Below are 27,781 nucleotides of genomic sequence, written 5' to 3'. Positions count from 1 at the left end.
AGAGGACTTCCCTTACACTGCTTTCTCCTCCTCACCCGGTTTTACATTCAGCTTTCAATTCTACATAATGAACCCCAGCTAAAATAATTAGCCCAACACAATCTGCCTAAATAGAATTGCTTTCGCCTCCCGACAAAGATCTCTACGGCACAGCAAACTAAAGTGGAGTTAGTGTGTTAATAATCTTTGAAGGCTACACTGTAGACTTTTCTTGCTCGTTACTTGGTAATATTAATTTCTGCTTCCTTTGGAGTAATCTGGATACTAATTTGTACCAATTTGTCCTATGGTAAAATGGGCATGCCTGACTTTGATGCAGTCTTCGGAGTAGGCTGCCTGATGATATGCTAATAATGTTTCCTTGGCAGTTTTTGTCTGCCTTTTCAAGCCGGAGGAAATAGACTCGCCTCTTTTTTTCTTGCCCCGTGTCCTGGTGTTGAAAGTGATTTGGTGTTTTAGCAATGACATAAACAAGTGTAAGAGCAGATGGTGAGGGTGTCTTTTAAAACGACTAGGGTGTCATTAATGATACACTTTTGAACTCGTTCGAAGTGTAGGCAATATTACAGCTCTTGTTCTGGGGAATGGTTTCGATTTGTTTCTTTCGACAAACGTCGTCCTTGACAGAAAATGTAGACATGTCAAAGGTATGTAAAGAATGAAAATGTTTCTATTCATTGCGTTATGAGAATGAAGTTGTATAATTTAGTAAATCTTGGTCATGTACATTAACCACACAGTGTGGTCATTGCGTCATTTGAAATAGCCTATTGTCAAGCTAGTATAATGATTGTATTTTCTTTGACGGCTTATGATGCGTATTTAAAGACGGTGGTCGCTTACCCGTGGTCCGTTAATTCTCGTTGTCATGTTTTTTCTCACCATGTGAACACTTATGTTCTTTATCTTCTGTTATGATAGCTGTAGCCTAATGTAAACATGCGTTCCACCCTTTTATCAGTACACTGACTTCACGAGCTGATATTACATTATTATAGGCTACTGCAGGTATTAATGTAGGCCTTTGTAGCCTAACAACCTACTTGATCTTAAATGCCCACAGGTGATGTGCCATCAATCATATCCAACTTATTAATGCGCATCTGCATGGTACAGTGTGACAGGTTGTCAATTGTCAACTCTGCAATTTAAGGCTTTAACCTACGCAATAGGTGTGTTTCATTCAAAAAGAATGGCTACCATTTTTCAGTGGTATAAACCCTAGGCTATGCTATATTATTGTCAAGCGGTGGGTACAGGGTTAAGTTTTTTCCCCCTTCTACCGGCGCTTATCCCTCATAATGGGATATGCCACTGAATCGCTCTGCCTGTCTCTTGTCTAAGTGTCTAAGCTAGAGCCGGTCAGCATGCTTATAGCAGGAGGCGGTGCAATATGGGCCGAGCAATTAATGAGCGGGGGACGTTGTTACTCGGCAAGGGAACTGTGAAGCCTGCCACTGATCAGTGTGGAGTCTTTATATTGAGGGAGACTGCGAAGAAGTGATTTGGACCATCCAGGCAAACCAGCAACATGACTATCGCAACGCATTGTATATTCAACGGGGTAGGATCTAGGGCACCGGGAAGCTTTATACATTGGGTGTGTATCCATCTGTAGCTAACCATACCGGTTTCTCTCTCTCCCGCAGTTGGAGTTCGGTGAGAAATAGCGATGCTATCATTATAGGAAACTGATAACACGCAGACATCCGGAAACGCATCCACGCGCCACGGTTTTCTAGCATGATGTCAACATGCTTTAACAATACAAAGGACTCCTTCAAGGACCTCGATTGAGATGCCGTATATGCGCGCTTGTCATGGGTGCGTCGACGCGGTTAATTTGCTCTGCTCCATACGGTTTTGGACTGCGTTTATGGAATGAGACAATCTGGAATTATTAAATAGCCTGCATTGATACATATTCCGACAATATGGCTGATCAGAGTAACATCCAGTCTGCTGCTTCCAAAAGCATCCGGCCATTCAAGTCCAGCGAGGAATACCTGTATGCCATGAAGGAGGACCTGGCCGAGTGGTTTAACACGCTGTATGACCTGGATATAACTGCGGACACCTTTATGGAAGGGCTGGAGACTGGCTGTGCCCTCTGTCGGCATGCCAACAACGTGAATCGCGCAGCGCTGGACTTTCAACTGGAGTACCCAGAGGCTGCACAGTCATTGAGGATGCCAACCAAGGATGTGGTCTTTCAGTCAAGAAACGTGGTTCCTGGCTTGTTTTTGGCTCGGGACAACGTGTCCAATTTCATCGGCTGGTGTCGTCAGGAACTGTGGATCAAGGATGTTCTCATGTTCGAGACCAACGACATAGTGGAGAAATGCAACGAGAAGAACTTTGTGCTATGCCTGCTGGAGGTGGCGAGGCGTGGTGCTAAGTTCGGCATGCTGGCCCCGATGCTGATCCAGCTGGAGGAGGAGATCGAGGAGGAGATCCGGGACCAGGAAAACCTGGGGGAGCCCAACCCAAGCCTGCTTCCAATAAGCAGGGCTTTCGTTAGGAAAGAGAGTGTGGTGGATGAACCCGAGCCTGCCCCCTATGAACATTGGCAACAGAAACAGAGGGTGCTGTGTGACATGAGAAACTTAGATGAGTTGGTAAGTAACACCTCTCAGGTGTATTGTTTCACTGATATACCTAAAATTGAGTTTGGGGAAAGGAAAAATGACTGTACATAATACTATACTGCACTAAAACATTACATTTCCATAATGTCGCTGGTTCAAATCCCCGAGCCGACTAGGGGAACAATCTGATGTGCCCTTGAGCAAGGCACTTAACCCAAATTGATCCTTTATGTCACTCTTGATAAGTGTGTCTGCTAAATGACTAGAATTTCAAATGGAGGATGCAGACAGTTCTTAAATAAATTATTATTTTTGGTCAATATGGGAGAATGTATCAAATTTCCTAAAACAACACATCCCCAGCCCTTGTCCAAGAGAAAAACACATTCAATGTTGTTTCATGGTGCAAAAGCAACCCATGGAACAGTTGAATGCAGTCCTGACCTATAGGGATGCTCTCCCAGAGTTAAAAACATTACTGTGCCAGAAGTGAGGTCCCTTTCGTAAAAACGACTCTCCCTGATATGTTGACTTCCTGCTCTCCTGTGTGTGTTTAGAGTGCATGCTGCCTTACTGTGTGTTTGCCTCCTAATCCACACATTCTCTCACACACAGGCTCTAAAAGGTTATGTAGGTAGGTAGCTAGTGACATTTTAAGAATTCCTCTAGGGAAATGTCACTTCAGCCCTGCCCCTACGAGGTGGTTGGCAATCAGGGGAGCTACTGCTCCTTCTTATTTGTTCATGTGGAACAGTGCAGCTGTATGGTAAGTGTTATGGTAGCTGGACACATTCTGTCAGTGTTATACACAATCTATTATCCCTTTATAACTTGATGCTTCCATTTGCATGCAGATGAGTGTAGTGTTTTCCCCCTGGGAAAACTGTGTGTGTGTGTGTGTGTGTGTATGTGCATGAGAGAGGCATTGTTAGAGACAGAGAAACTAGCAGGCAGACAGGGGTTAGCTGCTGGAACGCGTGCTTGGGTTACGAGTGGAGAGGAGTTCATATTTTGGTGCAGAGTGAGGACAATGACATCTCTTTCACACCACAGATAGGAGGGGGAGGTAGATAGAGGGAGAGCCAGTCAATACTCATGCCCACTTGGCCCTCTGTAGTCCTTCTCACATGGCCAAGCACTAATTGCTTGATCACAACCATGAACACTGGCTTCTGAGGGCATACAGAGGTACGATGCACCCAACCCCTGACCTAGTACTAGTGCCCACATACACTCACTACCATAACTGGATACGCTGATATTACTATTACAAACTTTAATCTTGGTTAACTGCTGATGTTCCTATGAGAATGTGCGAGGGCAAGGGGGTGAGACGTGTCTTGCCTCATCAGCCACTCACACCACTAAGGGATAGTGAGGGGACACAGCAAGTCAAGTGCCTGTCCATTTTCTAAGGGGCAGTGTGACTCACCGTGCACGCTGAGTGAACTTCATACGTTTCAGCTACCTTGAAAGCCTCTCTCTGTCTACCTGAATAAAGTGCCTGGATGCTGGAGGAAAACTACCTGCATCAGCTACATGAGGCTCTCACAGTAAGAAACCAGGAGGGCACAGAAAGGGGAACACACCAAAGCAGCATTATTAGTTACAGTCCTGCATAGTACAAGAATATAGCATTACTATACTGCACTGTGTTCCTGTAAATGTGCTAAAGCATCCTGTTCCAGTTAATGCAGCTCTTTGAAATCCCTTTTGGTCTATAGATCTGCTCATACAGTATTTGATTTCTCTTTTAGAACTGACCTTGTCTGGATCATAGTGGCATTGAGGCAGGCCAGTCAATGCTGACCCATATCCAGACTAAATGCACCAGTAAATGAACTGAAATCCTACTTTTGTACAACTGGAGGGGTTTTGATCTAATAACAGTCAACAAAGCCAGCCACTGAATATCCACTAACCCGCAAGGCATCATGGGTCATCCACCACCTTAGTCACCGGTATTCTCTGCATTGCACTTGCCTCGGCCTTCCCATACTCTTGTATTTCCAATATAGATGCTTCCCAGGAGATTGATCTCTGTGTAATTACTGGAAACGTCATGAGAGCTAGATGGGGAGGGAGAGAAAGTAAATTGAAGGGCTTAGTGATATTATCATTGGTCCACAGCTGTGTCATCTGCCGTGTTTCCAGTGTGCAGAGCATTCAGTCATGCAGCCACAGCTGTTTTCCTGCATTGTGCTGGCCTTGTGGTGTGTCAGGAGGTTGGCCCTCTTGCTTTCTTTTTCATGTCTCTCTCTCTCTCAAGTCTTTTACTTTGAATAAAGGGAATTTTCATTTAAAGCTCTAAGCCCCTGGGTTTGAATAGTGTCTTTTGGCAAATCAGTGATAATCAAAACTATTTTTGAACGGTTGTCACTAGTTACCACAGCCACAAAGTCAAACATGTCTATTGTAAAAATTCATTCAAACAAAAATGATAAATTAAGAAAAACAAGGTTAGGCATAAGGATATAGGTGTGGTTAGGTTTACAATTGTATTAAGATATTGTATAAATAGATGGGTTTAGCTATAATTATCACTGTGGCAACTAATGACAACCGATAGCCTCCTTCACACTAACTTTATTGGCAAAATGTCTGTCTTGATGACAATGATTCAAAGGGTTATCATATGAGCAATTATGAATCAATGACACTCAACTTGCTCTATTAATTAACCACCAGGCGGCTAAGGACAGGAGTTCACTAACCTGGTGATCAGCTTTGCTCTATGGGTTAACTGACTTAGGCCTAAACTGTTTTAAGTGCCAGCAGGAGTCTGGCTCAGGGATAGTTTCCTGATCTCTCCTATGATGCCATTCAAATTGTGGATAACAGAATGTGCTTACTGTCATCCATTACATTAAACTGTTTATCAATCCAAGCAACTTCTCTTCTAAAATGTATTACACTCTTGAATAATGCAACAATTCACCAGCATGTGCAGACAATTAAAGGGTTTATTTTCTTGTCCGTACACATTAAATTAGCTGACAATTTTTTAAAATTTGATTTAACCAGGAAAAGCCCATTGAGACCTTTTTCAAAGGAGACCTGGTCAAGAAGGCAGCAAAAATCAATACGATCCAGCCTAAAAAAAAGCATTTACACGCCTCTGTTAGTCTCCCATCAATATGTTAAATTCATTCAGTGGCACTTATATAACTAGATGAAGCATGGATTGTAGACTATTCCATGCCTCTTGTGCACAAGCCGAGAAGGCAGTCTTGTCTAATACTGTACATTTCCTAGCAGACCGGGTATGGTAACTGCTGGTGGTGAAGGAGACCAGAATACAGAGGTAAAGAGGGAGTTTAACCAAAAGGGCTTTGTAGATTAATCAAATTGTATTGGTCACATGCGCCAAATACAACAGGAAAATAGAAAATAAATGTAACAAATAATTCAACCGCAGCAGTAAAATAATAAGTAAGGCTATATACAGGGGGTACCGGTACAGAGTCAATGTGCGGGGGCACCGGTTCATTTTGGTAATATGTACATGTAGAGTTAGTGACTGCATAGATTATAAACAGAGAGTAGCAGCAGTGTAAAAGAGGGGTCTCTGTAGCCCTTTGATTAGCTGTTCAGAAGTCTTATGGCTTGGGGGTAGAAGATGTTTAGAAGCTTTTTGGACCTAGACTTAGCGCTCTGGTACTGCTTGTTGTGCGGTAGCAGAGAGAACAGTCCATGACTAGGGTGAAAAGCGTCGGACAATTTTTAGGGCCTTTCTCTGACACCGCCTGGTATAAAGGTCCTGGAAGGCAGGAAGCTTGACCCCAGTGATGTACTGGGCCATACGCACTACCCACTGTAGTGCCTTGCGGTCGGAAGCCGAGCAGTTGCCATACCAGGCAGTGATGCAGCCAGTCAGGATGCACTCGATGGTGCAGCTGTAGAACATGTTAAGGATAAGAGGCCCCATGCCAAATCTTTTCAGTCTCCAGAGGGGGAATAGGCATTCTCGTGCCTTCTTCATACTGTCTTAGTGTGTTTGGACACATACAACGTAGCTTAGATGCGCATATAAAGTGAGGTACAATCTATTATTTGGTACAAGGTGCAATGGTGGGTGAGTGACTTGACATTTGTAATAAAGTGCAAGGATGCATGATAAACAGAGTCCGGTCTCTGTAAGATGGAGGAGGCTGTATGCATATACAACAAGTCACTATAATCAATTAAAGAGAAAAGTGTCCTGTACAGCCAGCTTCTTTCTAGCCATAAGCAGAAAGCAAGCCTTATTACAAAAATAACACCCCAATTTCAATTTAGGCTTCCTCACAAGATTATCCATATGAACTTTGAAGGACTTGTCATCCAACCATATACCTAGGTATTTGTAGGAAGACACTTCAATGGATAAGCCGCCAGATGTGACCATGCTAACGTTCTTTTGCTGAGTGCTAGCTCTGGTAAAGGTCATGCATTTAGTTTTTTGTACATTCAATACCAGTTTGAGACCATAAAGGGAGGCCTATAGTGACTGAAAAGCAGTCTGGTGCTCTTCAACAGCCTGAACCAGAGAAGGTGCACATGAATATATGACTGTATCATCTGCATATAGATGCAGCTTTGCTGGTTGCATATAGATGCAGCTTTGCTGGTTGCATCCCATTTCCCAAATCATGAATACACATTGAGAACAACACAGGAGCTAAAATGGAACCCTGGGGCACACCTCTATTAATCTTAAGAACACTAGACTTGTGATTGTCAGTATACACACATTGTGTTCTGTCAGAAAGATAGTTCATAAACCAATTTACTGCCCCTTCACTGAGACCAATGTTACTGAGTCTAGCTAGCAACAATTCATGGTCAACTGAATCAAATGCCTTTGATAAATCAACAAACAGAGCAGCACAATGTTGCTTTTCATTAAGTGCATTTATGTAATCTTCCACTGCCATAGCTGCAGTTGTGGTGCTGTGCCCCAATCTAAAGCCAGACTGAACCCTGCTCAGTATGTTATTTTCAGTTAAGACGTTTTCTAACTGTGAGTTCCCTAGGGATTCATAGACTTTGTCCAGGATAGGGTTTGGACATAGGACGATAGTTATTAGTATCTGAGGGATCTCCACCCTTTAGCAGTGGGAGAACATAAGCTGATTTTCAAATGTTGGGTATGGAATTGTTCAAGAGACTCAAGTTGAAAATGTGAACCATAGGTTCAGTAATAATACCAGCTGCAATCTTTAGGAGGTAAGGATCCAAGTTGTCTGGACCTGCAGACTTTTTAGTGTCTATTACCTTTAGTGCTTTATAGACCTCAGCACAATACACAGCTAACTCCTGCTAGCTAGCTAACAACATGCTTCATGATCACGTTACGTTAGCATATTGTAATGAAACAGCAGGGAGCAGGTCTCGAACCCTCGACCTCCTAGCCCGAGGTCCGGCGCGCTATCGACTGTGCCGCAAAAGCATGCTCGAGCGGCAGAGTCGATTTCCGCGTTTATAAACCCAGGGTCGTTACAATATCAATAATGAACGTTTACCACTCCCATACGAATATAAAGGTTCAGTAACGTTATCATGCAGTATCATTCATATTATAATATAGCTAGTCGACACCAGAGATGTTAGAGAAAGGAGATGATAGGAATCCCATTGGGCAATGGATGGAGAAACAAATAACCGCCCACCCAGCACTGTCGACCAGTCGCGTTGTCACGCGGTTGTTAAGCTAATCATCACGCAATATCTTCTCAAACTCCGGGTATATGAGTTGATAAACCTGTCTATTTTTCTTTAAAAAATATAATGTCACGATTCCAAAGTTATACGATAATACTGAGAAGTTAATTATCTCACAACTCTGAAAAGTTTTGTAATGTTGTACTTCTTAACAAAATGTATGCTGATGTTGGGTTTTTGAGCTAGCACCCAATTGACTTACATTCACTCGTTGAAAGAGCGCTCTCCTTGTCCCAGAATCACCCAGAATGCAACGCACGGCCCATTGATGACGCATGGGAAACATAAACATTGGGCGTATATACGATTCCAATGGTACATTTAACATTTACATTTTACATTTAAGTCATTTAGCAGACGCTCTTGTCCAGAGCGACTTACAAATTGGTGCATTCACCTTATGATATCCAGTGGAACAACCACTTTACAATAGTGCATCTAAATCTTTTAAGGGGGGGGGGGGGGGTTAGAAGGATTACTTTATCCTATCCTAGGTATTCCTTAAAGAGGTGGGGTTTCAGGTGTCTCCGGAAGGTGGTGATTGACTCCGCTGACCTGGCGTCGTGAGGGAGTTTGTTCCACCATTGGGGTGCCAGAGCAGCGAACAGTTTTGACTGGCCTGAGCGGGAACTATACTTCCTCAGAGGTAGGGAGGCGAGCAGGCCAGAGGTGGATGAACGCAGTGCCCTTGTTTGGGTGTAGGGCCTGATCAGAGCCTGAAGGTACGGAGGTGCCGTTCCCCTCACAGCTCCGTAGGCAAGCACCATGGTCTTGTAGCGGATGCAAGCTTCAACTGGAAGCCAGTGGAGAGAGCGGAGGAGCGGGGTGACGTGAGAGAACTTGGGAAGGTTGAACACCAGACGGGCTGCGTCGTTCTGGATGAGTTGTAGGGGTTTAATGGCACAGGCAGGGAGCCCAGCCAACAGCGAGTTGCAGTAATCCAGACGGGAGATGACAAGTGCCTGGATTAGGACCTGCGCCGCTTCCTGTGTGAGGCAGGGTCGTACTCTGCGAATGTTGTAGAGCATGAACCTACAGGAACGGGTCACCGCCTTGATGTTAGTTGAGAACGACAGGGTGTTGTCCAGGATCACGCCAAGGTTCTTAGCACTCTGGGAGGAGGACACAATGGAGTTGTCAACCGTGATGGCGAGATCATGGAACGGGCAGTCCTTCCCCGGGAGGATGAGCAGCTCCGTCTTGCCGAGGTTCAGCTTGAGGTGGTGATCCGTCATCCACACTGATATGTCTGCCAGACATGCAGAGATGCGATTCGCCACCTGGTTATCAGAAGGGGGAAAGGAGAAGATTAAGCTTTTATTGGTATGGTATTGGTATTTCACATCCCCTCAAAATTATTTCTGGCTACATTGCTAGGTAACGTTAGCTAAACCAAATCATTTCTGCATCTTTCTCACATCAAATCAAGCTTTATTTTTACAGCACATTTCAGACATGGAATGCAATTGTGCTTTACAAGAAAAACTATGAAAATAAAAGCTGAAATATTTACTACACAACAAACATAAGATTCTTTTTTTTGAAAGAAAAAAAGAATGACAACTGAATGACTAAAAAGCACCCTAAGGAAATGCAAAGCTACAAGTATGTTTGAAGATCTCTTTTAAGAGAAAGTTTCGACCCCCCCCCCCCCCCCCCCCAGGCTATTCCAGAGGCTCGGGGCATAATAACTAAATGGCTGCCTCTCCATGCCTCTTGGTCCTAGGCTTTGGGATAGTTAAAATATCAGTGCTGGGCCTCCCGAGTGGGGCAGCGGTCTAAGGCATTGAGGCGTCACTACAGACCCGGGTTCGAACCCAGGCTGTGTCACAACCGGCCGTGACCGGGGGTCCCATAGGTCGGCTCACAATTGGCCCAGCTAGGTCTGGGTTAGGGGAGGGTTTGGCCGGGGGGGCTTTACTTGTCTCATCACGCTCTAGCAACTCCTTGTGGCGGGCTGGGCGGCTGCAGGCTGACTTCGGTCGTCAGTTGAACCATGTTTCCTCCGACACATTGGTGCAGCTGGCTTCCGGGTTAAGCGGGCAGGTTTTAAGAAGTGCGGTTTGGCGGGTCATGTCTCAGCCGCATGACTCGACCTTCGCCCGTTGGGGAGTTGCAGTGATGAGACAAAATCACAAAATTGGGGAGGAAAAATTGTTTGTTTTTTTTAAATACAAAAACTCAATGCTAGAGGACCTGAGGGACCTACTGAGTACAGAACTTAAAAGTATGTTTGACATATATTTAGGGTGCACAATCGTGGGTTGATTTTAAAAATCAATAGAAGAATCTTTAAAATATATTCTAAAACTCACAGGCAGCCAGTGCAGAGACATTAAAAGTGGTGTAATGTGTGCTCTCCGGCTGATCTTGGTCAGTGCTGGCTGTTAGCTGAATGCTGACATTTAGCTGAACCTTAGCTATCTCTTAGGCTTAACTACCTTAGAACAATCCAGGCTTCATTTTATCAATATTTCGACTGAAAATGATGATCATTCCCTGGGTAGTTCCTTCTTGCCTGGATGTGGACGTCAGTGGCTCAGTGCAGTCAAGCAAAACAAAACGGACGTCACAATTCTGTTTGTACACTTGTTTCCATGGATATGCTTCTTAATAAAACGTATTTGAAACGAGCCATTACACTTCCTTATTATCATGGCATTTAATTATTATTCAGGTTATTACTTAATCAACATATGAAGAAAGGCCAAATTGGAGAGGATCTGTCGCATTTTCGTATTGACACAACATTAATGGGTCAAAATAAAAATGCACTATACAGTACCAGTCAAAAGTTTGGACACACCTACTCATTCCAAGGTTATTCTTTATTTAGACTATTTTTTACATTGTAAAATAATAGTGAAGACATCACAACTATGAAATAACACATGGAATCATGTAGTAACAAAAAAAGTGTGAAACAAATCAAAATATGTTTTATATTTAAAATTCTTCAAAGTAGCCACCCTTTGCCTTGCTGACAGCTTTCAATACCCTTGGCATTCTCTCAACCAGCTTCATGAGGTAGTCACCTGGAATGCATTTCAATTAACAGGTGTGCCTTGTGGAATTTCTTTCCTTAATGCGTTTTAGCCAGTCAGCTGTGTTGTGACAAGGTAAGGGTTGTCACAATGGCGTGTATAAGTGGCAGAGGAAGTCAGGCGCAGGAGAGTCAAATAGAGTGTAGAATGGAGTACTTTAATTAAAGTCCCAGTAATCTGCTCCATAACACTCACGGAAAAAATATAAAACAAATCTGGGTACGAAGACCCGTCGCACACCTATACACAATCAACACAACACTTGACAACGAACAATCTCTGACAAACACATGAAGGGAAACAGAGGGTTAAATACACAACAGGTAATGAATGGGATTGACAACAGGTGTGTGGGAAGACAAGACAAAACCAATGGAAAATGAAAAATGGATCGATGATGGCTAGAAGACCGGTGAAGTCGACCGCCGAACACCGCCCGGACAAGGAGAGGCAACGACTTCGGCAGAAGTCGTGACAGGGGTAGAATACAGAAGATAGCCCTATTCGGTAAAAGACCAAGTATATATTATGGCAAGAACAGCTTAAATAAGCAAAGAGAAACGACAGTCCATCATTACTTTAAGACATGAAGGTCAGTCAATCCGGAAAATTGTAAGAACTTTGAAAGTTTCTCCAAGTGCAGTCGCAAAAACCATCAAGTGCTGTGATGAAACTGGCTCTCATAGGGCCGCCACTGGAAAGGAAGACCCAGAGTTACCTCTGCTGCAGAGGATAAGTTCATTGAGTGGCGCAGCGGTCTATGGCACTGCATCTCCTTGCAAGAGGTGTCACTACAGTCCCTGGTTCGAATCCAGTCTGTGTCACATCTGGCCGTGATTGGGAGTCCCATAGGGCGGCGCACAATTGAACCAGCGTGGTCCGGGTTTGGCCGGGGGTAGGCCGTCATTGTAAATAAGAATTTGTTCTTAACTGACTTGCCTAGTTAAATAACATAAATAAATACAAATTAGAGTTACCATCCTCAGAAATCGGCAATTAACTACACCTCAGATTGCACCTCACAGAGTTCAAGTAAATGACACATCTCAACATCAACTGTTCAGAAGAGACTGTGTGAATCAGGCCTTCATGGTCGAATTTCTGCAAAGAAACCACTACTAAAGGACACCAAATGGACATTAGACCGGTGGGAATCTGATGAGTCCAAATTTGCGATTTTTGGTTCCAACTGCCATGTGAGATGCAGAGTAGGTGAATGGATGATCTCCGCATGTGTTTCCTACTGTGAAGCATGGAGGTGTGATGATGTGGGGGTGCTTTGCTGGTGACACTATGATTTATTTAGAATTCAAGGCATGCTCAACCAGCATGGTTACCACAGCAATCTGCAGTGATACGCCATCCCACCTGGTTTGCGCTTAGTGGGACTATCATTTGTTTTTTAACAGAACAATGACCCAAAACACACGTCCAAGCTGTGTAACGACTATTTGACCAAGAAGGAGAGTGAAAAGCAGAGTGAAGGAAAAGCAGCCAACAAGTGCTCAGCATATGTGGGAACTCCTTCAAGACTGTTGGAAAAGTATTCCATGTAACTACCTCATGAAGCTGGTTGAGAGACTGCAAAGCTGTCATCAAGGGAAAGAGTGGCTACTTTGAAGAATCTCAAATATAAATATATTTTGATTTGTTTGACACTTTTTTTGTTACTACATGATTCCATATGTGTTATTTCATAATTTTTATGTCTTCACTATTATTCTACAATGTAGAAAATAGTAAAAATAAAGAAAAACCCTTGAATGAGTAGGTGTGTCCAAACTTTTGACTGGTGCTGTATATACAAAAGTGCCTCTGGAAGCAATGTCAGCACAATAACTGTTTGTCGGGAGCTTCATGAAATGAGTTTCCTTTGCCAAGCAGCCACACACAAGCCTAAGATCACCATGCGTAATGCCAAGCGTCGGCTGGAGTGGTGTAAAGCTCGCCGCCATTGGACTCTGGAGCAGTAGAAAAGCATTCTCTGGAGTGATTATTCAGGCTTCAACACCTGCAGTCCGACGGACGAATCAGGTTTTGGCGAATGCCAGGAGAATGCTACCTGTCCGAATGCATAGTGCCAACTGTCAAGTTTGGTGGACGAGGAATAATGGTCTGGGGCTGTTTTTCATGATCCGGGTTAGGCCCCGGATAGGGTGGGGCTGACGGACAGCCGGCTGAGACCGGACCAGAGACTGATGGAGGCAGAGAGATGGGACGAGGCCAACTCTGAGAAACAGCTGTGAGGAGGAGAGAGGCAGAGGCCACAGATGCATTGGACAACGGTAAGACACCAAGAAAGGGCAAGGTGGAGAGAAAGGTAAAGGTAAAGTTGATAAAGAAAAAGACTGATAGAAAGGTGCTGGGTGGAGAAGTGGGGAGAGAGGACACTTCAGACATTCCAGAAGTAGGGCTGGAATGATTGAGGGATTTCTATAAAGGTATTTTTTCAGTCACATAACTTTGAATCATTCCTCCAGGTCCCATGACCTTTATGTAAATGATTATGAGAATAATAGTATTACCTATAGTGAGCCTCACGGCAAATGGAGGGGTAATGACAGATCAAGTAGAGGAAAAGAACAGATTAGGATTGAAGTGAAGAGCTACTGGAGGCTACTAGGGGGAGATTGTAGAGAGAGGACACAACAGACACTTCTAATCCTGGTAACATTGTTAAAGTCCAACACTCTGTGTAGCACTGTGACCTATTGTAGGCTGTATTTGATGTACCCATGACGCGTCTCTCTTTTCCTCCCTCTGTTGGTGGTCAGAGTGTGATTATGATGACTCTGGTGAGTGGGGGTGGCCTTGCGTCCCCCTGTTGTGCATCACCCTCCCCCACCCCCATATTTTTTGTGTTGACCCTCTCCTTTGTGGTGGGAAAAGTACCCAATTTTCATACTTAGGTAAAAGTAAAGATACACTATATATACAAAGTATGTGGAGACCCCTTCAAATTTGTGGATTTGGCTATTTCAGCCACACCGTTGCTGACAGGCTATTTCAGCCACACCATGTGCAATGCCAAGCGTCGGCTGGAGGGGTGTAAAGCGCCGCCACTGGACTCTGGAGCATTGGAAATGTGTTGTCGTGAGTGTTGAATCACGCTTCACCATCTGGCAGTCTGAAGGACAAGTCTGGGTTTGGTCTGGGGCTGTTTTTCATGGTTTGGGCTAGACCCCTTAGTTCCAGTGAGGGGAGATCTTAACGCTACGGAATACAATGACATTCTAGACAGTTTGGGGAAGGCCCTTTCCTGTTTCAGCGTCACTGATAAATAGGCTATGGACATGTTGCATGTATTTGTTTCTATTTTAATGATCGTCATTTTCGTCTTTGTATTATAGCATAGCTGTCCCCATCAGGAATAATGGGACCTATGTCATCCAAAAAGTTCAAATTTGGACTCATCTGTCCATAGAACATTCTTCTAAGAGTCTTGATGATAATCCAGGTGCTTCCAGGTGCTTTTTGGCAAACTTGTGTCAACTTTTTGGATGACATTGATCCCATTATGTCTGGTGAAAACCAAACACTGCATTCCACAGTAAGAACCTCATACCAACGGTCAAGCATGGTGGTGGTAATGTGATGGTTTAGGGATGTAAAGTAAAGAATATTTTTGTTGTTGTTTGTAAACTCAGGTTCCCTTTATCTAATATTAGGTTTTGGTTGAAGAGCTGATAACGTTCAGTATCAAAATATGCAAAAATAGAGAAAATTAGAAAGGGGCAAATCCTTTTCACGGCACTGTACACGGGGTACCAGTACCGAGTCGATGTGCAGGGGTACAAGGTAATTGAAGTAGATGCTGTATGTATATATAGATAGGGATAAAGTGACTTGGCAATAAGATAGATGTTGAAAGTAACAGCAGCGCATTTGATGAGTCAAAAGAGTTAGTGCAAAAAGGATCAAATCAGATAACCAATAGCTACCCAGGCTAACTATTTAACTATCTATTTAGCAGTCTTATGGCTTGGGGATAGAAGCTGTTCAGGGTCCTGTTGGTTCCAGACTTGGTACATCGGTCCCGCTTGCCGTGCGGTAGCAAAGGGAACAGTCTATGACTTGGGTGGCTGGAGTCTTTGACAATTGTTAGGGTCTTCCTCTGACACCACCTGGTATAGAGGTCCTGGATGGCAGGGAGCTAGGCACCAGTGATGTGCTGGGCCTCACGAACTCTGTAGCACCTTGCAGTTAGATGCCAAGCGGTTGCCATACCAAGCGGTGATGCAGCTAGTCAAGATGCTTTCAATGGTGCAGCTTTAGAACTTTTTGAGGATCTGAGAGCCCATGACAAGTCTTTTCAGCCTCCTAAGGGGGAAGAGGCGTTGTCGTGTCCTCTTTACGACTGTGTTGGTGTGTGTGTGTGTGTGTGTGGACCATGATAATTCCTTAGTGATGTGGACCATGATAATTCCTTAGTGTTGTGGACACCGAGGAACTTGAAGCTATCAACCTGCTCCACTACAGCCCTGTCGATATGGATGGAGGCGTGCTCGGCCCTCCGTTTCCTGTAGTCCACTATCAGCTCCTTTGTCTTGCTGACATTGAGGGAGATGTTGTTGTCCTGGCACCACACTGCCAGGTCTCTGACCTCAGTGTAGACTGTCTCATTGGTGATCAGGCCTAACACTATCGTGTCGTCTGCAAACATAATGATGGTGTTGGAGTCATGCACGTCCACGCAATCGTGGGTGAACTGGGAGTACAGGAGGGGACTAAGAAGGCACCTCTGAGGGGCCCCTGTGTTAGCGTGGGGGATTTGTTGTTGGCTAGCCCATAGTACCTGGGGACGGCCCATCAATAAGTCCAGGATCCAGTTGTAGATGGAGGTTTTTAATCCCAGGTCCTTAATTTAGTGATTAGCTTGGAGGGCACTATGGCGTTGACCGCTGAGCAGTAGTCAATGAACAGCATTCTCACGTATGTGTTCCTTTTGTCCAGGTGGGAAAGGGCAGTGTGGAGTGCAATAGATATTCCGTCTGTGGATCTGTTGGAATGGTATGCGAATTGGAGTGGGTCCAGGGTGTCTGGGATGATGATGATGTGAGCCATGACCAGTCTTTCAAAGCATTTCATGGCTTCAGATGTGAGTGTTACAGGGCGATAGTCCATTTAGACAGGTTACGTTGGCGTTCTTGGGCACAGGGACTATGGTGGTCTGCTTGAAACATTTAGGTATTACAGACTGAGTCAGGGAGAGGTTGAAAATGTCAGTGAAGACACTTGCCAGCTGGTCAGCGCATGCTCACAGTACACGTCCTGGCAATCCATCTGGCCCTGCGGCCTTGTGAATGTTAACCTGTTTAAAGGTCTTACTCACATCGGCTACGGAGAGTGTGATCACACAGTCGTCCAGACTAGCTGGTGCTCTCATGCATGGTTCAGTGTTGCTAGCCTCGAAGCAGACATTGACGGTATTTAGCTCGTCTGGTAGTCTTGCGTCACTGGACAGCTCAGTGCTGGGTTTCCCATTGTAATCCATGATAGTTTGCAAGCCCTGCCACATCCGACGAGCATCAGAGCCGGTGTAGTAGGATTTGATCTTGGTCCTGTATTGAAGCTTTGCCTGTTTGATGGTTTGTCGGAGGGTATAGCAGGATTTCTCATAAGCATCCGGATTAGTCCCGCTTCTTGAAAGCTGTAGCTCTATCCTTTAGCTCAGTGCGGATGTTGTCTGGTTTTCCATGGCTTCTGTTTGGGATATTTATATATGGTCAATGTTGTCAATGCACTTATTAATGAAGCTGGTGACTGATGTGGTAAACTCCTCAATGCCATGGGCTGAATCCCGGAACATGTTCCAGTCCAGTCTGCGAAATAGTCCTGTAGCTTAGCAACCGCTTAATCGGACCACTTCCATATTGAGCGCTTCACTCGTACTTCCTGTTTGAGTTTATGCTTGTAAGCAGGAATCCGGAAGATGGAGTTATGGTCATATTTGCCAAGTCGAGGGTGAGGGAGAGCTTTGTAGGCGTCTCTGTGTTTGGGGTAAAGGTGATCTAGAGTTTTCACCTCTTGTTGCACAGGTGCCATGCTGGTAGAAATGAGGTAAAACGGATTTCAGTTTTCCTGCATTAAGTCACTGGCCACTATGAGCGCTGCCTCTGGGTGAGCATTTTCTTGTTTGCTTATGGACCTATACAGCACGTTGAGTGCGGTTTTACTGCCAATATCGGTTTCTGGTGGTAAACAGACAGCTACGAAAAATATAGATGAAAAACTCTTGGTAAATAGTATAGAATCATGAGGTATTCTAACTCAGGTGAGCAGAACCTCAAGATTTGCTTAATATTAGCGATCACGCACCAACTGTTGTTAACAAAGAGACCCCCCCCCCCCCCGAGCTGCTGTTTTGTCCTGTCTGCTGATATATAGAAAAAACAGAGTTATATTTAAGCCACGACTGAGAAACAGGATGTTACAGTTTTTCAGATCACACTGTCATGCCCTGACCTTAGAGAGACATTTTGTTTCTCTATTTGGTTAGGTCAGGGTGTGATGTGGGGTGGGCATTCTATGTTTTGTGTTTTTATGTTTTGGTCGGGTATGGTTCTCAATCAGGGACAGCTGTCTATCGTTGTCTGATTAGGAATCATACTTAGGCAGCCTGTTTTGCCACCTTAGGTTGTGGGATGTTGGTTTTTGTTAGCTCTGAGAAGCCTTCAGAACGTGACGTTCGTTATTCTTTTGTTGTTTTGTTTGAGTGTTCTGTGTAAATAAAGTATCATGAACACGCACCACGCTGCACCTTGGTCCACTTCTTCCGATGGGCGTTACACACGTTGATTGGATAGTCTCGAACGGAGCTCATCCAGTTTATTCTCTAGTGATTGCACGTTCGCCAATTGAACGGATGGTAGAGGCTATTTATCCACTTTAATACATGCATTAACAGAAGTTAATGTAACCAAATGGAAGGATTGACGGTAAATAGCCTGTTTTTCAAAAGGTAGGCTACCACATGGGCATTCATAAAATTGCATTGTGGGCTGACAGTATAGCCTAGGCTATTCATTCTACTTTGCAGGGATAGGAGGATGCCATTTTTTGTTGTTGTCTTGCCTAGGGTGGCATATCGACCAGGACAGGGCCTGATCAGTGTTGATTAGTCTATAAATTAAGAAAAGATTCAGTATCAAGTTATACCATGTTAGGTTGGAGAGGATTGGGGCATTGTCCATTTGACACAACATTGGCCTCAGAGCCATAACAACCCTGTCGACTGCTGTTGAATAATTAATGAATAGTCCAAACTTTTTAAAATACCTATTTATTTATTTACTAGCAAGCATTTAAAAAGTGCATTTGTATAAAAGAAAGTGCCATAGCCTATAGCGCTCTACACCCCTGCACATCTAGCAGATTAGAACCTGCATCAAAGAACACTTTTAAATTTGTATTTCTTTATTTAACTAGGCAAGTCAGTTTAAGAACAAATTCTTATTTTCAATGATGGCCTAAGAACAGTGGGTTAACTGCATTGTTCAGGGGCAGAACGACAGATTAGTACCTCGTTAGCTCGGGGATTTTGCAATTTTTCGGTTACTGGTCCAACGCTCTAACCACTAGGCTACGCTGCCGCCACTTTGAAGAGGAGATGTAGAACGTTTAATAGACAGATTAAGTTAGCTAAACAATTTTGTAATAATCATTTAGTAAACAGTCCCACTAATAGGTAAATTTAATCTACATGAAAAGAAAGTTAATAAAATAAATATCCTAAAATGAATGTAGGCCTATTTAAACGGTTTTGACAGTTATTTTATTTTCATAACTGTCAGTTACACAGTTATTCAATTACCGTCACAGGCCTACCTACAGTGTGTTGTTCTCTCAGCTGTGGGCTTGGAAAGCACACAGGCCCTGGAGTTAGTGGCCTACATAGAACTCTAATACAGGCTCATATACAATAACACATACATAACATACTTGGCCGCTAATGCACTTACACAGCCATTAAAACTGTCCCTGCGTAAATCAAAATAGCATAATAAAAAAATGACCGTCAAAATCTGAATATAGAAATCTGTTTTTGGCATGGGCTGCACCTCAATCCACCGCATGTGCCGATGTCAGCCTTCTGCATCTGCGGTGGAAGGTGGCAGAGCTACATCGATGTTTGTCAGACCAGGCGACATCTTAAAAATTGGTCTTCTCATGAAAACGTTGGTAGCTTCCCAACGGTTTAGACTACAAAATAATATGACCCCTCTATGGAAACATCACCAACATGATGGTGTTTTGCTCTACGACCCCCGTAAGCGTCACGAGACTGAAGTCGGTACAGCCGATCTGCCAACTTCTGTCTGCAGCGTCCAAACAGTTTGGGCTACACACTAATATGAGCCACCATCGATAGTAGGCTACATGTCATTTGTTTTGTTCTCAGACACCCACAAGACTCATCTGAAGGTAGCCCGGTACCAGTAAAAAAAAATATGAGAGTATATATGGAAGTAGTTTAGTGCCCTTAGACCTTAGGGGTGCACATTCACTTACTACATTCAGGTTTTACACACACATACTGACGCATACATTTTGCTGGCCAGCATGCACCCTCAAGGACAGTAATGGCAGACGCTGGGAGCTCTGCCTGTGTTCTAAAAGGAAGCCTTTGTGCTTCTTCCCCCCCCTCTCTCGTTGTTTCCACAAAATTGTTTGTGTCTACTCCTCACCCTCAGGCTTAAACACTCGGCCTCTGGTTTATTTCATAAACGCACAACGGCCCCCCACAGCCCCCATCCCCCAACTTCTTCCCTTGGAGACGATAAGGCAACAAACAGTATGATTTGTTGGTGGCAGGGGAGAGGAGAAGGGAAGAGACTGCCAGTGATGCCAACGCTGTTATCTATGGCGGTCATCTCACACTGAGATGGTCTGATGGGCCCTGATGGTCTGGGAGTAGACACAGGAAGAGGAGCAGGCACTCGGGGGGAGGGGGCTGCTGTATGATCACTTATGGTATAGTTCATGCATTCAGAAAACAAGGAGAAACACAACAACAGATAGTATGCCTGGAGTGTCTTTACTGTACACTCTGCTCCACCCGACTAATGAATTTTACACACAGGGAAAGATAGAGGGAGGGTGAGAAAGAGAGGAAAAGTAGGTCATCATGGCTTGCAGTGTGTCAGGCTCATGGGCTTTGCTGGGAGAGCATGTCTCTGTTTCTGTTTGCAGCGTCACACACACACACACTTCTTGGGATAGTTTTCAACATGAGATCAGTGTGCAGACTGACTGGGCCCGAAGTGTTTTATCATTTTATGGTGATTTATTAGTTCAGCTGACTCTTATACAGAACAGACCTCTGTCTTTTCTGCTCTCCATCATGTGACAGGACACAGACCAAAGGGCTGACTTCACAGATTGGTGTTGGTTATATGTCAATATTGTAGTGTCTAGCTACATTTACAGTTGAAACTGTGTACTTGTGCACGTGCTTAACATTCATGTGTGTTTTTGTTTGGGTGAGTAGTCTTGTTTTAAGGCACCTCACCCAGCTGAACCTTGCCTGGAGTCTCAGGTGTAGACTGGCAGAATCACGAATCACTGTCTATTGCCAGTCACTCGTATAACATTGGCTGAAAACAGACAACAGTCTAGTCTGATGATAAAATAGTAAAGCACTGTTCCATAGTAAGCTATGGACTGAGATTAGAGTGGTCTGGCTCCTCGATGGTGATCAGAACAACTAACCAGTTCAAGCATCCCTCCTTTATTTGATTTTGAACTGGAAATTACTCCAACCCTGTTTCTGAAATTGTCAGTTTCTCCTAAAGTCAGATACACATTCCTATTTCTGCACAAGGAATAAACAAGGAATAAACATGTTGCTGTTTGAATTGTAAAGAGTCCAGTTACATACAGTGACTGTGTCACTGTGTCCTCTGCATGGCAATGTGATGTGTTAAGATGGAGGCAGTGCAGTGTTGTTATCACGGCTGGTTTCAACCCCTCCCCCAGACACTTGTTTTTTATTTTGTCACACAGCGCTAAGCAGAAGGGCTGGCATGTGGTCAAAAGATAGTTTTTTTTGGGAAACCTATCTTGAAATTCTAGGTAGGCCGTCCCCCTTAAGCAACGTTACTAATACAATTCACCTTACTAAAATACAGAGCTGTTTATTGTTGTGAGTGATCGCTTTTATAAAGGTTGCAGCATCAACCAAGAAGCTAAATAAATCTAATTATAATTGTACACTTAATTTCTAAGTAACAGCGTTGCCATTCTTTCCATAGTCCCAAACGAAATGTTCTTGGTTTTAGTTTACATTTGTAGTCCCTGTTCTCACCATCCTCAGCTGGTCTACTCTCTTGGTGTAGCATACAGTAAGGAATAGTGTTCTTACAAGTACCCACATCAAATCAAACTTTATTTGTCACATGCGCCGAGTACAACAAGTGTAGACTTTACCGTGAAATGCTTACTTACAAGCCCTTAACCAACCGTGCAGTTCAAGAAGAAGAAAATATTTACCAAGTAGACTAAAATAAAAAGTAATAATAAAAAGTAACTCAATTAGAATAACAATAACGAGGCTATATACAGGGGGCACCGGTACCGAGTCAGTGTGCGGGGGTACAGGCTAGTTGAGGTAATCTGCACGTTTAGGTGGGGGCGAAGTGGCTATGTATAGGTAGCAAACAAACAGCGAGTAGCAGCAGTGTACAAAGGGAGTGGGGGTCAATGTCAAATGTCTGGTGGCGATTTTATGAATTGTTCAGCAGTCTTATGGCTTGGGTTTAGAAGCTGTTGAGGAGCCTTTTGGTGTACATGATCACTCCAACAGTGCTGCTTCCCTCAGGGTATTGGTTCAACAGCACACTTTCGTCACCGTAAACATAAACATTTGGTTATTCCTTTCTATTTAGATGAGCACATTTTTTCTTAACCTGTCCAGCATAAATTAGCCTCAATTGGAGAAAAATGGCTGGCTGAGAAGGCCAATTAAATGTACTTTGATTGCACCCACAACTGTTTGTCTTTTGAGGAAAGTGGATTGCATAAGAAGATATGGTTTCTGTGTCCAGTGTTTTTAGTCCAGAGTTACGTGAGAGGCTAAAAGAGTAATCGTCCCTGAAATTCCAAATATGCTCCTCCCTGCCAAGAACCCCCTGTGGCCTAGATTCAACTCGAAGAAGATTCCATTACTCATCTGATTGTATGGTTTGTGTTGGGACGTGTCCAGTCATTTCTAGAGACCCCCAGCAGGAAGCAGATTAAAACAATGTCCCCCCTGTTCCTCTTTTTTATGTCATTTATTAGAGAGCTGCTCATAATGTTAGATAATCTATTCATTCTCTTCCATTTCCACAAGGATTTTATCTTTCTGGGACAGAAATCAAACCCTGAAAATGCCTGAAACGTAAAATCCTATGGTGTAAGGTGTTACATCACTCAGTTGGATTGTTGTAGAGGCTGGGACACAGTCATCACAGTCATCCCTTTATTGAACATAAAAACAAGCAAAAGCAGATTAGCACGTCTGTGGTCATTCACAATGTACCAAACTACTGCAAAGCTTTGTGGCTAAAGGAACAATCAATTACTCTTATTTCAAAACTCAGCTAGACAGTCATTAACTGTCAAAGTTCCTTTCACATGCCAATAACTGCTACATTCCAAACTGTTTAAAATATCACCTGAAGAGTGAACTTTGACATACACAAATCACTCTCTCACCCCCACTCCCATTTCCTCTGTGTCCCAATTACGTATGTCAATGGTGTGTCTCCGGGGTTTGGACGAGCCTCACTCCTCACCTTATCTCCTCCATGGCCTACCTTGTGCTTTCCTCCGTCCCTATGTAGGACAGGAAGGAAGGCAATAAATAGTCGATTACTTCAATCTCTGTTGGAGGCGGAGTATCAGAAACCACAGATATGGTGTGTGGACTCAATTATCAAAGGAGGGAAAATATATCTTGCAAATACTCCCTGTTCGAAGGCAAACCAGGGAACACTAATTAATCTGAATTTCACAACACTTTCTCTAGTTTTTCATGACTGAACAAAGCAGATTGTTGTGTTTACGTAACATCCCTCCAGATACATGAGCATTCTCCAGCTTGAGATGATTACAGAATTCCTTCATAGTATAGGGGTGTACCGTGGGGCTGTCTGATTCTTGCTGCAGATGTAGGGCATTGGTTTTCTCCCTTTCTCTCTCTCTCTCTTTTTCTCTCTCTTTTTTTTCTCTTTCTCTCTTTTTCTCTCTCTCTTTCCATAATTAATCTCCATAATTCCTCCACTAGCTCTCACACATCACTCCAGTTCCATTTCCGCATGCTTCCTGTGTGACCTTGTGGCCCCTAGCACGGTTCAATATCTTACACTTTTGTGTGTGTGTTTTAGACAGTTGACAGTTGAAAGGCTTCTTAAAGTACGGGTAAGCTGCAGGGGCCACCTTAAAGAACGGGTTAGCTGCTAGGGCCCCCTTAAAGAACGGGTTAGCTGCTGGGGCCTTCTTAAAGAACGGGTTAGCTGCTGGGGCCGCCTTAAAGAACGGGTTAGCTGCAGGGGCTGTGGCTTGAGGGTCATCAAGATCTAGCCTAGCAAAGGCCGGACGTAGGACAGTGTGTAATGAGGCAGAGCTTTCTTCTGACTCTGTGTGATCAGAGCCTCGGAATGACTCCTCTGACCCATCTTTAGCGTTCAGACTGAATGGGTCCACAACACTGGTTGGTACCTCCTTCGCCATGTTGGGTGTGTCACCATCCTGGTCACTAAAGTGCCGGTTGGCTGCCTGAGTGGAGAGCAGGTCATCATCACGGCTATCTGAGTCCTCTGTTGCGTCCCCCATGTCTGAAGGAAGTGCTAGAGGGCCCCAACTCAGGGGGCTTGAAGGAACGCAAAAGCGTTTTTAGCTGCTCTATCTGAGAGGATAAGGAATCGACCTTCACAAGTGAAGCTCTTGTCTTTTTACCAGGGGGGCGCCATCGGCTTTGTGGGTTTTCCCTCTTTCAGTGGACCAGGGTGGGTCCTGGCAAATAACGTCTGACGCTGGTAAATTATATTTGAAAACCAGGCCCTCAACTCTGGCTCGCCGCGCTTCCCTCACCTTCACAGGCAGGATGGCGCAGTTAATGCAGGGGTCAGAAAGGCCTCACGCAGGTGGCCAACACCTAGGCAGGGGGGGCATAGGTCATGACCATCTTCTACTTGTAGTTCAGCTTCACACGAGGAGCAGCAATGCACGCCCAGCATCATGGTGATGCTGTGTTCTCTCAGCTCAGAATGTGAAGAAAATGTATAAAACAAATAAATATAAAATATTTCTTATGCTAATTACGGATTCATCAAATGAACTAATATAATAGTAACCGGAGACTGTATAAAACAGCTACCACAATACACAGTAAGGGTAGAGAGCTACAATAGTCTGGTGGGAGCTGTACAGCACCCACAAAATGATTTTTCGTGAGCCTAGCTATGACCACAGGGCTGGAGCAGGAGAGATATCATGCGTTCTGCCTACAACAAAATCTCTTGCGTAGTTTGTTTTGTTTCGGTATGTTGCTTTGAATTGTATTAGTAAAGGGAAACGTTGATAGTGTTAACTAACAGGGAAAACTCTAGAAAGTTGAGTGAAGTTCAATCTCTTGCTTCTTTCCATGGGCTGATATTTCTTCTGCGCTCTGCGTGGCAATCCTGGGGAGCTGCGCAGCAGTCTCTGGGCTACTGCACACCCACGCATGCACACAGTTTAGAGGGAACACAGTTTAGGGGGAACACTGTTTAGAGGGAACATTGCCTGCAACATTGATACAGCCTCCAGCTAAATACACTGCTCAAAAAAATAAAGGGAACACTTAAACAACACAATGTAACTCCAAGTCAATCACACTTCTGTGAAATCAAACTGTCCACTTAGGAAGCAACACTGATTGACAATAAATTTCACATGCTGTTGTGCAAATGGAATAGACAAAAGGTGGAAATTATAGGCAATTAGTAAGACACCCCCAAAAAAGGAGTGATTCTGCAGGTGGTGACCACAGACCACTTCTCAGTTCCTATGCTTCCTGGCTGATGTTTTGGTCACTTTTGAATGCTGGCAGTGCTTTTACTCTAGTGGTAGCATGAGACGGAGTCTACAACCCACACAAGTGGCTCAGGTAGTGCAGTTCATCCAGGATGGCACATCAATGCGAGCTGTGGCAAAAAGGTTTGCTGTGTCTGTCAGCGTAGTGTCCAGAGCATGGAGGCGCTACCAGGAGACAGGCCAGTACATCAGGAGACGTGGAGGAGGCCGTAGGAGGGCAACAACCCAGCAGCAGGACCGCTACCTCCGCCTTTGTGCAAGGAGGTGCACTGCCAGAGCCCTGCAAAATTCTTTGTCCTTGCTCAGCTCGCCTATTTTTGTCCTCTGTGATGTTGTTTGTCTCTCTTTCTCTCAGTCGACAAGTGTGCACACGCCTTTGTCTGAGAGAGCTGCCAAGAATATCATCAAAGCGGGCCAATCCCAGGCGAGGGAGAGAGCCCGCACAACACAGGCCTCTCTCGCCCCACCCTAGAGTTCTGTCTGACTCCAATGTGCTAAATAAGCACCCCCAACTGCACAGTACAGTACCGGAGCGTGTCTCTCTCTCAACCCACAGACTCAAATTAACGTCATCCCTCTGGCTTTAGTTAGGGCCTCTCCTTATTGTTGCAGTCCGTAGGTCTTCACAGCAGTGTATGTGTGTTTGTGCGTATGCGTGCTGTAATGTTTATTTGTGTGTCTTTTATGACTTTTTGCACTGCAGCAATGAGCTGGACTAAGCGTTCCAGGCAGATGAGGCAATAATTGGTGAGGCAGGGAGAGATGTGCCCTCCATTACACAGGTACTCAGAGGGACCTCTGCTCTGCTTGAAGCTAAGACACACACAGACAGCCAGGGCTAGCCACGTCTCACCCTAATGTAATATAATCACTGTACTGTTGACACGCACACACACACACACACACACACACACACACACACACACACACACACACACACACACACACACACACACACACACACACACACACACACACACACACACACACACACACACACACACACACACACACACACACACACACACACACACACACACACACACACAGAGAGAGAGAGAGAGAGAGAACACTCAGGACCAGAGGGGATTTTGTCATGGATATGAGTAAGCATGATGTCATAGGAAGAGTTGAAATGAAGAAGACGGAAGGTTGAACAGAGAATTAACAGTTTATGCCCGTTGTTCCCATTCTGTAGCTGTGTGAATGTGCAGTGTCATGTTTCGTAGGCTGTGGGTGGTAACCAGGGTTCTGTTATGTCTCTGTAGGTGCGGGAGATCCTGGGCCGCTGCTCCTGCCCTGCCCAGTTCCCCATGACCAAGGTGTCTGAAGGGAAATACAAAGTGGGAGACTCCAGCGCTCTGATCTTCATACGGGTATGAACCGACCATCAACATCAACCCCATCCACTAAACCAGACCATAAGAATAGGCAACAATCAGCCTTGAGTGTAGTGTGTGTGTCTGCGTGCGCGTGCATACGTGAGTATGTCTTAAACCTGTGGATGCATTAGTAACCAGGTTAACCATTGCACCTTTACACAGTCCAAGAGTCCATAGATTGGTTCTTTGTCTTTTTTTTTTTTTTTTTTTTTTATATCCCATTTTCCCCCCAATTTTCGTGGTATCCAATCGCTAGTAATTACTACCTTGTCTCATCGCTACAACTCCCGTACGGGCTCGGGAGAGACGAAGGTCGAAAGCCATGCGTCCTCCGAAGCACAACCCAACCAGCCGTACTGCTTCTTAACACAGCGCGCCTCCAACCCGGAAGCCAGCCGCACCAATGTGTCGGAGGAAACACCGTGTACCTGGCCCCCTTGGCTGGCTCGCACTGCGCCCGGCCCGCCACAGGAGTCGCTGGAGCGCGATGAGACAAGGATATCCCTACCGGCCAAACCCTCCCTACCCCGGATGACGCTATGCCAATTGTGCGTCGCCCCACGGACCTCCCGGTCGCGGCCGGCTGCGACAGAGCCTGGGCGCGAACCCAGAGACTCTGGTGGCGCAGTTAGAACTGCGATGCAGTGCCCTAGACCACTGCGCCACCCGGGAGGCCTGGTTCTTTGTCTTTTTCACAGCTCATGGACGTGACTTTGGATTACTCTAATATCACTTAGATTGCACTGCAGTTTTATAGTAGGCTACAGTTAATATTTTGGATAAATGCAAATATTATGCTCAGGAGAAATTAGATTGTCAAATGTTCATATGCTGCTGTTGTGATGACTGCTTACACAGTATTACAATGGAGGCATGCAGTGTGTATATTTAACTAAATTTGTTGCTGCAAGGAAAACCAGAATAGGGTCAAACAAACAAACTATTCTGTAGATATAATCAATGTCCCCTGAACTACAGTATGTACAGTGATCTCACTCTCCCCAGT

At 44.6% G+C, this 27,781-nt stretch overlaps 1 protein-coding gene across 2 annotated transcripts in view; it reads left to right on the top strand.

The window, feature by feature from the left end:
• gas2l1 (growth arrest-specific 2 like 1) overlaps nt 1–27,781 on the top strand; it is a 44,064-nt gene continuing 16,283 nt past the window's right edge. Inside the window, exons 1-3 of one of the 2 annotated variants that reach the window (XM_055887066.1) lie at nt 1–647; nt 1,650–2,618; nt 26,662–26,769. In XM_055887066.1, the coding sequence (XP_055743041.1) occupies nt 1,935–2,618; nt 26,662–26,769 (792 nt within the window). In that variant the 5' untranslated portion in view covers nt 1–647; nt 1,650–1,934. Of the gene's footprint in view, nt 648–691; nt 2,619–26,661; nt 26,770–27,781 lie in introns of those variants that run through there. The other variant, XM_055887067.1, reaches the window with a different exon arrangement.

Source organism: Salvelinus fontinalis, chromosome 28 (genome assembly GCF_029448725.1).
Source record: "Salvelinus fontinalis isolate EN_2023a chromosome 28, ASM2944872v1, whole genome shotgun sequence".
NCBI classification, from domain to species: domain Eukaryota; kingdom Metazoa; phylum Chordata; class Actinopteri; order Salmoniformes; family Salmonidae; genus Salvelinus; species Salvelinus fontinalis.
Note: the sequence above shows the minus strand (reverse complement) of the source record. Positions and strands in the feature narration are given on the sequence as shown.